At 37.6% G+C, this 14,789-nt stretch overlaps 2 protein-coding genes and 1 pseudogene across 6 annotated transcripts in view; 2 read left to right on the top strand and 1 right to left on the bottom strand.

Moving 5' to 3' along the window:
• LHFPL2 (LHFPL tetraspan subfamily member 2) overlaps window positions 1–6,734 on the top strand; it is a 125,516-nt gene extending 118,782 nt beyond the window's left edge. For all 5 annotated transcript variants that reach the window (XM_051788121.1, XM_051788123.1, XM_051788125.1 and 2 more), the window contains one exon: window positions 2,222–6,734. In XM_051788121.1, coding sequence (XP_051644081.1) covers window positions 2,222–2,478 — 257 coding nt within the window. In that variant the 3' untranslated portion in view covers window positions 2,479–6,734. The remainder of the gene's footprint in view (window positions 1–2,221) is intronic.
• Window positions 2,530–6,734, top strand: LOC127471324 (uncharacterized; annotated as a pseudogene).
• Window positions 6,735–9,625: 2,891 nt separating this feature from the next.
• Window positions 9,626–14,789, bottom strand: part of SCAMP1 (secretory carrier membrane protein 1) — a 35,270-nt gene continuing 30,106 nt past the window's right edge. Inside the window, exons 8-9 of the mRNA XM_051788114.1 lie at window positions 14,529–14,646; window positions 9,626–13,102 (exon numbers count right to left, since the gene is read on the bottom strand). Of these exons, the coding sequence (XP_051644074.1) occupies window positions 12,938–13,102; window positions 14,529–14,646 (283 nt within the window). The 3' untranslated portion in view covers window positions 9,626–12,937. The remainder of the gene's footprint in view (window positions 13,103–14,528; window positions 14,647–14,789) is intronic.

The raw sequence follows: 14,789 nt of genomic DNA, 5'->3' as shown, positions 1-14,789 counted from the left end.
GGAATAATCTTTGTTCACTTTTCCTGGCAAGCAGGAGGACCTAGTTATTAATTAAATAAAAAATGATAAATACTAGTGATTGTGCTAAGAGGCACATGAGAAGCTTTCTGTCTGCCCTGAAATGGGACTTGTAGAAAGGAGGTTTGGTAGTGAAAATATTACTTTTTTTTAATTATTATGGGTGTTTAAGAAAGGACTCGACATGGCATGTAGTGCCATGGTCTAGTAGGCAGTATTTGTTCAAAGGTTGGACTCAATGATCTCAGAGGTCTTTTCCAAACTAAATGATTCTGTGATTCTGTGAAATTACGGGCTGTAGTCAGTATTTCTCCAGGAATTTTCTGTACTTTTTAAAAAAAAGTTCCAAGTCAGTAAAATCCTGATGGCTACATTTGGCAGAGCTGCTGCAGCCTTTTGAGGGGCTGAGTTTTGGGTAATGGCTTTTCAGCTTGGAGCATACATACCATGAATCAGTAGCTTTCAGGAGTTGCTCAGTGCTCTAGTTTTGGTAAAAAGAAATGGATATATCTTCTTGGTCCTGTTTCTGACTCAGCCCTAAAGGCAGGTTTGCTGTTAAACAAGGGTTCTAGGTTTGTGAATGATGGAGAGGTAAACTTGAAAAACTTCCTTGTTGGCAGTAGCTGCATTGGCATTTCAGATCCAGCTTCTTAATTCAGTGATGTTGGTTTTTACCTACCAAAGGGCTTGTGATCTTTAGAGAAAATGGCAACTGGCCCAAACCAATGTACAGTCAGAAAGATACATAGTATGGTCATGCTGGTTGCGCAGAACAGGAAATAGTGAAGAACAGAGAAGAAGGAACTGCTGGTGTTTAGTCTGAAATGGCTGAAGGGCTCAGCAGGATGAATGCACAGCTTATGCAGGTCTGTCCAAGATAAAGCAATACTTTATATTTAATGTAGTTTGGCCAACCAGCCAGGAAACACTGCATAAAAGTTGTCAGTAGTTCTTAAATGTAGGCAGTGATGAAATCCCTTCACAGAGAATGGATATCACTCACTAATGGATTATGCTGCCCCAAAGAATTTAGGTCATTCATGTCCATGGTGTTGTGTCATCATTAGAAAAATGCTGGAGGAAGGAATTTCTTTTGTGAAATGTCTGGCATTCATAGACATTGATTTTAGACAGTTGGATGATGTTTTTTGTGGTTTGCATAAATTAACTGCTTACTAGCTAGGACCCACCTTTTTGTTCTCAGTAAGGAAGATTTCTTGCATCTGGCTGAATTTCTTTTAACAAAAAATTAAGGAAACATAATGTACTGCAGAAAACCTAACTGAATGGAAGAAGATGTGAACAAGTCTTCAGAGCTGTTCTTGGTAATCTCTTAGTATAGCACATAACTTTCTGCCCACTTCTAGAAGGTGGCAGCACTTTTAGCAGCTATTTTCATCAAGATGCCAGTTTGAATAAAGGGTTTTACAGTGTGGGACAAGTTAATCAGAAATATTTTGGGGATCTGAAAGGCTGTATTAATTTTCTGGATAAACTGGTTGTGTTTAAGCAAAAACTGTTTTTTTGAATTCTTCCTGTTCTTCTAAGTAAAATTTCAAGGAAAACAGAAACCAAATTTTGATAACTGTGAGTTGTCCTGATGTTTAGCTCCTTCCTACATACCTTGTACGAGGGAGATGTGTGTTTAATTCACTGTGATTTTTTTTAGCAGGCCCCCAAGAGAGCATTTTAGCCATTAGCATATTAGGCATTTTGATTAAATCTCCTGTCAGACATTATATGTGCAGGGACACTAAGGTGACTTGTAATTTCTTTAATTAAGTCCTTCACTGCTTAGAGACTGGTCCTCACAGAGAAAACTGTGAACAGGAGAGACAATCAGATGAGTAAAACATCTGGTGTGAGCTTCTCAGTTCCAAACTGAGGTGCAGCAGGGTGTTCAGGCAGTTCAGTGAGATGGGAGTTGAGGCTTTTGCTCCTGCATCACTAGAAAAGTGAACTAGGAACTAGTTAGTGGTACTAGGCCATTATCATATAAAATAAGCCTTTCACAAGATAAACCACAGGGTAACTCCAAATTCAGTTAAAAGGCTGCATGGCATATGGCAGGGAACAATAAGTAAAGGAGGAGCAGTTTTCTCCTAATCCTGGTACTTAGGAGTGTGTAGTGACCATTACTGCATGTGCTGCATTTGGTGTTAAACTGACTGTTTGTTAAACTTCTTTCTGTTTTTATTTATAGGGCTCTTCCTTATCTTAGGCTTGATACTTTACCCTGCAGGTTGGGGATGCCAGAAGGCAATAAGCTATTGTGGACCTTATGCTTCTGCTTACAAACTAGGAGACTGCTCCTTGGGCTGGGCTTTCTACACAGCCATCGGTGGCACTGTTCTGACGTTCATCTGTGCAGTCTTCTCGGCGCAAGCTGAAATAGCCACGTCCAGTGACAAAGTGCAAGAAGAAATAGAAGAAGGAAAAAACCTTATCTGCCTCCTTTAACTACAGTGGGGGAAAATACCAGCGTCTGGATCTTTATCTGCTTTCCATTGACTGGACAAGCAGATCTACTTACCTGTTTTTACCATTTGTGTGATTGAGCCCCATGCATTCCAGCCCCGAACTACTGAAAGGGTCTTTCTTCCTTGCTGGGCAATGGGGATCAGAGAAAGGATCCCAAGAAAGCAGAATGTAAATACTTGGGGATATTTTTAGTTTCATTCTGTGATCAGGACACAGTGGAATATATTGATCTGACTGGGGATGTGAGTAAACACCTGTATATAGCAGGAATGTTGTTATAACTGACAAATTCTGATCAATTGGATTGCCTAACCCACCCTGGTCACTTTGAAGAATTTGGGTTTAAAATAATAAAATATAGCACATTTTTTTCTTTTCTTATGCAAAAAAGAAGCCTATTTTACTGAGGTTTTGTTTCCAAGGGCTCCCCTCACTGGTGAATATTTCTTCACCACCACCTGATTTGGTACCATACTTTTCATTGAGGTGCTTTTTGATACTGAACCTGGATAGGAAGTCTATGCTGGAGAGAGCAAAGCTGACTTGATGCAGTTCACACCAATCCTTAAGCATTTAGAAAGTTAAGTCCCTGCCAGGTTTCTCTGTCTTGAAACTTAAGAGTGCAAGGTGTGTGCCACTTGTTACTTAGCAGGTAAATTATTTTGTTTCCACTGACTAGACAGAAAAGTTGTTATTGCACTGGCTCTCACCTCTCACCTGATTCAGATAAAATTGAAGTATTTCTACAGCCTTTATTAAAACTTCTGAACTCCCAAGCAGATGACAACTCCCCATGGCACCAGCCTGACCTGGGCTACAGCCTCTCCTACAGCTGTGGATCTCATGTTTTACTTCAGCAGTATTTCTTTTTCTGTCATCAATGAAACCTCATTCACGGTCTACAGATCAGTCTGTCTCATGACCCAGAGGCACAGTAGTCTTTGGGAAATCAAAATTTTTCAGGAAGTATGGCCAAATTCTACATGGCTGGGAAGATTTTGTCTTTTTTTTTTTTTTTTTTTAAATTGTGTGTGGTATGGACCTTTTACCAGTTAAACCAGCAGAAATTAAACAGACCTTGCACAAATGACATTCCTTTCTTAAAGGCAGTTGGTTGTGTTACTTGTGATATTGCCTCACTTACTAGAACTATTTTGGAAAACAAGTTTGAAAGGTATTTAAAAAAAAAAATATGTAGCTGTGCCATAGGAGCATTGGGGATAATTCATCTGAGAATAGTTCTAATGAAATACTAGGTGAATTTTAGATTCCTCTTCTTACTTCTAGGTAGTTTAACATTATCCAAATGACAGTGTTGCTTCACTGTGTAATGTGGAGCAGAGATTCTTGTTGATGTGTGGTCAGCCCCTTAAAGCGTGCCATTAGTTATTTATAGGTATTAAAAAATCATTGCTACTGTACAGGTAGATAGCCAATTTCAAGACACTGCTCAAGTCCTTTGCAACACCAGAGCTGCTCAGCAGCCCTGACAACATGCCCAGGGCCAGCCCCAAGGAAGGGGTGAACAGCCACAGAGTTGGGGCCCTCTTCCAGCACCTGCCATGCCCTACGGACACTGTGGCACACACAGAGCAGCTCCCAGCTTGCGCCTGTCTGTGCCTAGTGCTCCTTCAGACCATGTGCTGGACGGATACAGAGGTGACTTCTGAGACACAGTGCAATGAATAAGGTCAACTTTTGCCTATCTGCAGAAAGGGACTGTTTTAATCTAGCCTCTTCCTGCATTCACCTGCTCCTGCAACCCACATCCACCATCTTCTAATTTAAAACGGGTAATTCACTTCTCTTTTAAATATTTATTTTAAACACACCCTCCCTCAAAAGTTATGGTCTGGGACCATTTCTGCCAACTGCCTGCACAAAGCACGATTTTAACAAAGCAAAATTACCAGCACAAAGCAGTGCCCAAGGATGAAAATCACAGCCTGCACACTCTGTCCACAGCTGTGTTTGTCTCCTTGGTTTTGCCTCATAAACACACCCCCCCACAACCTGAATGGCATGCACTGGGCTTGTCCCCGGGGTCCAGTGAGGCGTCCTCCAGGCATCCCTCCTGAGCCCCCACTGGAGCATGTGCTGGAGCCTGGCTGCCAGCTGAGCTCTGCTGTTGGGAAATGGGGGGCTAGCAGTTGTACAAGTAGCATATAGCTCAGTTAAAAATTAATGAATAAGTAGATTTACTGTTTTAGATTTCCTGGGTGGGTGGCAATCCAATGTCCAGGTCACCACTGCCAACAAATCTTGACACTATATTAGGGTGAGAAATGCTGCTTTGGCTTGAGCACTTGATTAGTCAGAATCAAGTCAGTTCTTCCAAAGGTATAGAGGGCATACACCGCTCTGGCTGAGACGCAAACAATGAGCAATCTTCACTTACGTTACTAGCTGACCTCTGCTCTCTGCTGTGATCTACACAATGCTTAAAAAAATTTCAATAGTGCCTTTTTGGGTTTTTTTTAAGTACAAAGGAGATATTTTCAGTGGCATATTTTGCTTTTGTTTGCATTTGTAACCAAGAAGAACCAGCTTTTCTGCTTGTTGCTGGTATATTATCAGCTTGCTCTGCAACAGCATAATCAACTAACTTGCAAGAATACCCACATTCATCACATTGCAGAGACAGAAGACAGGCTGGGAAGAAATACAGAATAAATATAATCAGAATTTCTTTTCTCAGGGTTCTGTTTTTCTAGCAAGTGATAAGATGGTATATACTGCAGATTTTTTTTCCTGGATGAGGTTTTCATGTGCAGGAGGATGCACTCAGTAAATTTCACAGCTGTTTAAATTGCTCCTGAAGTTCACCTCAGCAGCAGCTTTGGGAGAAAAAAAAAAGAAAGAAAAATCAGCTTAAAGCTAATTTAACTGATTTCATGAGTGGGCTGCAGAGTGTAACTGCTTCTTAATGTACATGCACTGCATAGATCTAGAAAAATTTGCTGTGGATTCTTTCAAACCTGTGTGCCAGTTAATTCAGTTTAACTTTGTTTTTGTGGTATTGAAGAATTCTTCAAACATCTGTGGTTTCATCAACTTCTTAAACTTGTATTCAATAAAGTGCCATAGACCTCTTTAACTGTAGCATATTTAAATATAAATATATATATATGTGTGTATATATATGTGTGTAGATACACACACATATATATATATATATATATACAAACTTGTGTGAGATGTGCAATACCAGGACTAGACTTTGTGGTGGGCTTTTTTGTTTTTTAACTTTAGTTTTTGCTTTTAAACAAGTGATTTGAAAAGGGACTTCCCAGGGAAGAAGTGGCCGGAATTTGGTGGTGTGGATATAGAGTAATGCAATAGAATCACTGATGCTGAAGATTAATACAACAGTAGTAAAAGCAGCTTGAGGAGTTAACAAAAATATCTTCTAGACTGATTTGAATTACTCAGATCTATGTAATACAAACACTTCCAATGTGAAGTTGTGTCCACCTCTGGCCACACTCTACAAGCTGAAAAGGCTCAGCAAGGTTTCTTGATGTGCTTTATTTGTAATGCAGCACTGCAAAAAAACATTGCTACTGAGCTATTGTTTCTAGGTTGTCTATATCACCTTTGTATCTATTTTACTTAATAAAGTTCTCTGGATTCTGAGATTTTTTATTTTTTTTTCAGCTAAATCATTTCCATTTTGCTTTGTTACCCCCCATCAGAGTTTCCTATGTCCTAGTGGTAAATGGAAAGGAATTCAGGCCTTCCTTGAAAGCCATGGGCACTGGTGCCTACCTCAAGGAAAGGACAGAGTCCAACAAAAGCAGAGCACGGCAGCCACACAGACACCACAGCTCCTCTGTATAGGAAGTGTGGCTGCACCAATCCAGCTAGAGTAGTTTTTGAGCCATGGTTTATTTGTGGTACTATTTTTCTGTTCTTGAGTCACCACTATGTACATTTGTTAGCATGAATGATGTAACTAATGCCTTATTTTTAATCTAAATTTCAATTAAAATGTGAGTTTTCAAACTTTTAACAGGAGTCTGACTACCTTAATTCAAACATATTGTACAAGCTGAGCCACAGCCAGGTAGCTTTAATTGTAGCTTTAAGAGCATTTAAGATCCCAGCCCAATGATATAGTTCAGATTCCCATCTGACTTGAACAATTCTTACTGCTTACTAATCAAAAGCATGTGATGTGAAAATTGTAACTGTGTTATACAATACAGTTGCATTAGCGAGACTTTCTAATTGAATATAGGTCTGAGAAGTGTGTTTCATTTTGCAACAAAAGCACTGCAGTTCCTTTCTCATGAAAAGGGGTAACAAAGGTTGTGAAACAAATATTGCTTGATCACACATGGAGTTTTAAAATGGTGTTTGCCACTGTGTGTCTTACCTTTCAATAGTGACTTGGCAAACACTAGAGAAAAGCTACAAAGCCAATCTACAGCAGAACCAGGAGTAAGGTTTTCAGCAGTTGAAAGAAAAGTCAGGATGGTTACTTATTTCTCATAGTTGCTAGGGTCCACTTGTATTAAATTTATATATAATTAATTGCATGTAGTTCAATTACACTTATAACAGTTTCCAAACTTCCAAGTAGCACTAGGTTAAAACTTGGAACATTTAGAAACCTACGCTGCAGAAGTAGTTAGGGAATAGGTGCCACTCAATACACCACTTACCTTAGTCACCTTTATGAATTTCAAAGCAGATATAGATACAGCAGTTATTCTATAAATAAAAAAAATACTGCTTGAAGAAATTATGAAGTACTGATTTGAATGGTTAAAAATATTACCTTTATATTTCAGTGAAGTTAATCAAGTTGGCAATAGGGAGCACAGAGTTTAAGTCACTACTTGTGTGTATTGTTACAGATTTCTGTATTCTTCCCCAAGCTCCAGCTAGGTTGAGAAAGGTGATGCAATGACAACGTGGATGTGTATTACCCATATCAGAGGAACAGGAATATAAAGAAGTTGTCTTGTTCTATGATTCACTGAAAGCTTGTTTTCAAATAGATGCCTTTTATTTGGGGTATCTTCATATTGGTGGGATTCTGAAAGCATAGTCCCTAACCCGCTTTAGGTATCGCTCAGATGCAGTGAGATCAGTAATTTGGTCTGACCAAGGTAAAGAAAAAAGAATTCCCAATTTAATGACACAGGTCATAGGTGTGACTTGATGATCTCAGAGGTCTTTTCCAACCTAATTGATTCTGTATTCTGACCACTTCCAATTGTTCTCTTACGTTGGACAAAAAGTATCACTGCAATGCCCCATCCAGGATATCCACTTTTTCTTCTAAAACTTCAAAAATACATGCACAACAAAGACAACAGCTCTGCACTGCAAAACAGCAACCGTGCTTTGGCACGTACGCAATGACTACGGCTCAGGCATATGCAACTATTTAATTAGCCTATAAACATGATAAAATCTCCTTGCAGCACTGTCAGCTGGAAGAGTGGCAGAGCAGCTGATGCCACAGAAGCACCAGTGGTCAGAGGCAGCTGTTCTGTACAGTGGCCTGGCCTCCAGCCACTGTATCCGACCCAGCTCCAGCTGTACATGGTTGAGAGCAGAAACGCTGAGAGCATGGCCACAAGTAACTGGACTTCAAATGAGGCTGTTTTCCAGGCCCCTGCACTAGCCCTGTTCCAAGCATACTTCCAATTACAAATACAGCCCCAAACTTTATCAAAAATCAGTCCCTGACATTTCCCATCTTTCCAGTTGGAAGACTCCCTTCCTGAATCATGGTATAAAGAAGTAAAACCTGGTATTTTCAGCACTCTAAACAGAAACTCCTCCGAATTTGTTTTCCTTCACCTCTGAGTGATGTAACAGCAACATGCAGGAACACTCACTGAAGCAGGACAGACATTTATATATATATATATATATATATATATAAATATATATATATAAAAATATATATATATATATATATATATATATATATATATATATATATAAAATTACTCAGTCATATGGCAGCACTGAGTGTATTGAGACACAACAGAATTAATTAAAAGCACCACTGTTTGATGTAATCACTTTCATCCAACAAAAAACACATTTTAGATGAGCTGTATATGCTTCAATTAAACAGCTGAACAATTTTTTTTTTCCAGAACAAAATGTACGGCAGCATGAGCCACAAGTGTTTCATGCAATGCCTTTTTTCTCCCCATCAGTAGTGTGTGATTCAGTATCCATTTTAATCCTTGCATAAAGTAGAACTCACATTCTACTGCTGAGTTAAGAAATCTGCACCTACTTCCTGTGTAAATATTCCTGATTTTTCTACTGATGAGATTAATAAGTACTTGCAGGCATAAAATTAATTTGTAGAAAAAAAGTACAAACTAATTCTCACACGTTTTAATGTGAATCAAACCTAATTGTTTTAATTATCAAGCCTACTGTGCCTTACTACTGATTCATAATCAGAATACTCTAGGTGTGTCCCTTTTCCTTGGCAGAAATATATTTCCAGAAGTATCGCTGAATATTTTTAATCACAGTTCTCTTCCCCCATGCTTTTCTCTTGGGGTGTGTGTGCCTTCCCAACTCCATGCTCACAACTTCTTGAGGAAAACTAGCCTTAACAAACCAGAAGAATTATTTCCCCACAACAACACTAAAATTGTGTAATAATTCTAACCATAAGACATGACTGGATCATACAGCACAACCATACTGACATTTACTAAACCTGTTCATTTAGTCTGCTGCCAATGCCACCCTGGATCTGTAAATTACAAAGAAATAGATCAAGTTGACAGAGCATTTCAATACTGATTTGTATGGATGTGCAAGTGTCTTCAAAAACTCATGTCTGCCATCTCCCAAAATAATCCTGACTTTCCCTGTTCTTTGTACTGTGCATTTGCAAACTTAACTACATCACAGTGGTCTAGATGAAGTTGTTTTGCCCTTCAAAGAAAACCCAGTATACCTGAGAGCAGGTGCTACAATTGACATTACATGAAAAAAAAAAATCAACAGATTGTGATAGTGCCTAAAAAAAAAAACAAAAAAACCCAAAAAAAACCAAACCAACAAGACACAGCAGTGACACAGAAATGTTGATCATTGACACAAATTAGAAAAATAAACACTACCAAAGCAATGCTGTTTTCAGCAACTTCATTTTACTTTCAATATTAAGAGTCACTTAATACCTCTAGGATTTCATTCAGACATGACAGAACATGTTAGATTTTACCTCTCGTGAGTTTACAGCACAAGAAAGTGAACTGCAAGTATTCTAAAAATTTTCTTTTTAACAGCTGAGTAGACTAATTCTCAATAACCAGATTTATTGATAGTGGACTTTTTGCTTCCCCATTTCACAGTAGAATTACAGCATCTATATACAGAATTATAAAAAGCAAGTCAGACTTACACACATCATCCTCCCTGCACATAATCCTGACAGTTAGAAGAAATATCCCCATATTGGTTGAAACTATACAGAGCAAACACCCAGGAAAAAAGTCTTTTTTTATTCTATGACACTGTGTTAATACAATAAATATACAAAACTTCTGAACTACTCAGACATGCAACAAAGGGACAGAAGTGCAGAACCATATACATTCACCAGGATGGCAGAGCATTGTTAGTAATTTACAAAATATACAAACATCTTCGGATAAATAAAAACAACTGCTAAATTACAGATCAATGACTACTGACATTCCAGTGTTTAAACTTCATACTTTTTACTCAGTTTGTCACAATACTACAAAATGACAACTCAAGTGGGCGCCATACTCTGATTAATTAATAAGAGATTGTAAAATCTAGTATTTGTTAGGTACAAAATATTTTAGCCAATCTCAGCCTTCTGTTGTCAAAGTTAAACAAACTTCTCCCTCCTTTTTGGGCTGCAAAGTGTCAGAGATTTGTGGTCTAAACAATTCATGTGTAACAGAACCTTGAATTTCACTCAGAAGGCTTAAATCCATACATCCAACTCACAACATTACAAATCAACAATTCTTAGACACAGAACATTAGATATGTTTCCTCAAGGAACCTTTAAACATTTAAGAAAAAAATCTACCTGTCAAATTCAGGTATTATTCCTAATGTGTATTTTTCCCCCCATAAAATATTTTGGTAATGTATGCTATTATGCCATCTTCAACTTCAGTTAAATAGTAAGGATGATGTCCCTGGGATTCCTATCCAAGAAATACCGTAAGAACTGCCTAAATTTAGATTTAACAGTAATCCATAGCAGAGTTCCTACATACAACTCTGAAGTTAAGTTTAAAATATTATGAAAAGAACAATCTTGATATACAGCTGCTAGAAGGATGGAGCCCAATCTCAGCAGAGAACAGTGGCTTTTATCTGTAAAGCTTTAAAACACTCCACACAAATTTAAGTTCACTGCTAGCATGTCCACTAGTATGAAATTTTAGTGGCCTTGTTACACAGAGTATTTAAAGCAAGTGGATTCATTAATATGAACTTCAGCATAAGTGAAGCTATGACATTTATCCAAATTCAAGTTGGATTTAAAGAAATTAGTAAAAGAAAGGAGACTAATAGAGGACTTCATGCTAACAGTATACTACTGATCCAGGGATTAAGCTAGGGGTGTATTTTTTTAAATGATCTTCTGTTATTATGAATAGAGTGTAGTGAAAAAGAATCCATGATATTCCGTTCACATTCAGCACATGGAGGAGGCTTAGAATTTTACACTGTCTTACTAAAGGTGATTCACCTTAAGAGCTGAATTAATTTCAGCCATGGTATGTACTTACACAGGTTGTGGGATGTTGTCTTTCCTGTTTTCATTTTCTAAAATGGTTTGAAAAACTGCCCAAGTATTGTATGTAAGACTCATGAAGCAATCCAAGAATATAAACAATCTTCAAAGGAGAGAAACATGTCACTATACTAAAATCTGATTATATGATATTCTAGAATATTACGAAGGTATGTGCCACCCTGAGAGTAGCTCAGTTGGTCAGAGCATGGTGCTAATAACACCAAGGCTGTGGGTTTGATCCCCATTATGGGCCATTCAGTCCCATATGGACCACTCACTTAAGAGCTGGACTTGATGATCCTTTTGGGTCCCTTCCAACTCAGAATATTCTGTGAAATTATTATGGATTGTTCGGTTTCACAGCACCAATTTAACCTCTCAGGCCTCCAGTTCAATGAGTAAAAACTTAACTTTAATAGAGATGAACATTTCTCACTTTGCCAATTCAAAATAGTTTAAAAGCTTTTTTCCCCACAGCTTAAACCACACTACAGACATGGCTGAGTTAACATTAAAATTAATTCAAGTGTCTGTTAAATGCCATTGCTTAAAGGGCTTGGTTTTAGACAATATTCCTGTTAGAAAATTAAATACTGTATATTTAGGGGTTTGGACAAGCAGTAAACAGAGTGACTGACCAGGTTAGAGATTCAGTACCACTGTTAAACACAAATCTATACTTGAAAAAACAAAAAACAAACAAACAAACAAAAACAACAAACCCCCAAAAAATCCCAAATAGAACAAAAAACCCACTGCACATAGAAGAGGGAAGGCAGACAAGAAACTAGTGTTCTAAAAGTCAATATTGGCTTCTTTTCCAGCAAAATTATTACCCCAATACATGAACACTGAAATGAAAAATAGTAAATACATAATCATTTAGCTCTGCAACTGAAACCACCAGTTAACTTCCTTAAACTGTACACTGCATTACACATTCTATTACAGAGAATGCTTATGCACCATAGTAATTTCTCACAGGTAGAGAATACTATGTGGAAATAGATACAAACAAATGCTATAAAGTGGCGCAGGTAAATTCTGGACCAAACAACTAGTTAAACAAATTCAGATAACAGTATTCATGCAAACTTACAGGTTTATATCAAAAGACTTACCTTAAAAAAAAAAAAAAGTTATAGTCTCTACCTTACTTGTATTTCACCTCCACCAACTGCTGAAGTTGCAAAAGCAGTAGCCAAACCTAACTTTCTATATCTCTCAGTTTACCCCACTTCTTATAGTAGGAATTGGGAAATCAGTTCTTACGCAGAAAAATAATTGATCCAAAGTGCTTTCCTGAAGTTAAAAAAATACTGGAGTGAACCACTAAAAAACTTGTTAATACAATTATTTGATCATTATGTACCACAGTTCATTCTCAGGCCAATTGCTGAAATTATTTATCCTCCATGACATATGGAAAGCTTTTTTATTTTAGAACGCAACATCTTAAAAAGAAGGGCAAAAAATGGTTTTCCTCTTAAAATAAATAAATTTATAATAAAATTAACCAATCATTTCCCATTTTACCCATGCACAGCTGCAGAAGAGATGAACATGCTGTGTGAATTTTGATCTAGACTTTTAGGGAATACGTAAGCGACTGGAAAACAAAGTACAATCGAAGCGAACCGTGACGACTTTGTTCCCCTACATCCGGTTACCCTTGAACGCGTTCTGGGCTGCGCTGGTGGCTGCTGTTGATGCGGCATTGGCCGCAGCAGTTTGTACAGTTTTGTTGGACATCACTCCTGTTGCAAACTCCTGCTGCGCCTTCTCAAAGCTGGCACCAGTCGTGCGGTAGAGGCCGTGCACCTGGGGAGGGGGAACAGCAGTGAAGAAAACAGTGCCACACATTGTGAGAACTTTGACTGCCCTGCTGCACACACAGTTTGACTGCAGGGGATACCTGTAATTATCTGCAAGTTCAGAGAGGTCTCGTAAGATTTACTAAAGTGTGTGATGTACATTTCGTGACCTTTTTTCTACATCAATATTTAGAAACATTTTAATTACTTGACTGGTTACAAGAACAAGTTATACTCTGACTGAATATAAAAAAGTATAAAATATCATAACTATACAGATATGTATCTGCTAAACTAGTGTGATGACCAATAACTCAGCATAATAACCAGAGGTATAAACAATATGATTTACAGGTGTGACTTACAAACCCAACAAAACCAGACAAACAAAAAATCCGGAGCAACTTCCAATTACCCAAGTATTAAAATTCAAATGCTATTTCTGTCTCTTGCTCAGTCAAGTCACAATAAAGTTGTCAAATAATATTGCACAGACATTTTCATTCCAGTGTAGCAGGAAAATTAATGCTGAAATTTTTTTCTTTGTTATAAATGTGACTACTTCTCATCCATAAAGATACACCAGGTCACATAGGAGTATGCAGGTTTTTGGAAAGAATCTAGATGCATACAATAACAAAAGTGTAAAAAAATATTCCACCATACATTTTTCTTGCTTGTTTCTTTCTCCACTGATATTTATACAGAAAACATGAAAGGACATCTCCAGGCAATACCTAAAATTTCTAGTTTACTGTAAACAGCCTAGAAGAGTTTGTATATGTGAAAATCTTTAAGTCTAATTCTGAGGTTGAATTATTCGAATTGCCAGTACATCATCAGCAGAATTCTTGGTTACATTTCATCTCAATGACATAAAAAATTTACTAGCACATCAGTATCTAAACTTACATCTTTTGGATGGAAATTCACCAAAAGTAACCATGAGAAACAAGAACCTTTCTTTGAACTTTCATGCTCTGGAATCATTAAATGGCAATAAAATGATAAAATAATGAAGTGGAGAAATAAAAATCCTTTTCTGAGGTGCTGGGACCCCTCTTTTATTGATTTTAATAGGAATGATTTTGATAAGAGCTGAAACTTAGCAGTCACTTGAATCACACTTCCCTGTGCCTGATTAATCACCACAGATTTCAAAATTACAGCCTGGCAACTACAGCTACAATCACAGTGTCCAGTGCATTCACCAACCCCTTCACAATTTCTCTTATTCAGAGCTATCCTTCCCCATTTCAGTTTGCAGGACATACGTCCACTTTGTAGGTCCACAACAGTAAAATTATACACTTGTTAATAGGTAAGGCTTGCCTCCAAGAATGTAATTTAATCCCCACTTCTTTGTGAAAGAGTGCCTCTCTCAAGATAGAAAGCAAAATCCAGATCAAATATAGAAATAATATGTAACTCACCTTTTTAAACATAACTAATGAGATAACAGCAGATGCTGTGAAAAGTGCAGCTATGATTATCATCATAATGCCAACAGGAATACTCTTATTAAGTCCAGTTAGAGATGAAATCCACCCACTGAAGAAAGAGAAAGGACACACTTTACTAGCACAGCAATGAATCATTCAACCAAAGGTATCCACATCAAAGAAAACTTAAAAACTCTCATCAGCTTTGAATATTTTTGAAGAAAAAGTCATGGGAATTTTACATAAGCATAT

The sequence above is a fragment of the Manacus candei genome, unplaced genomic scaffold (genome assembly GCF_025592945.1).
Source record: "Manacus candei isolate 608988 ecotype Guabito, Panama unplaced genomic scaffold, ASM2559294v1 h1tg000024l, whole genome shotgun sequence".
In the NCBI taxonomy this organism is placed as follows: Eukaryota; Metazoa; Chordata; class Aves; order Passeriformes; family Pipridae; genus Manacus; species Manacus candei.
Note: the sequence above shows the minus strand (reverse complement) of the source record. Positions and strands in the feature narration are given on the sequence as shown.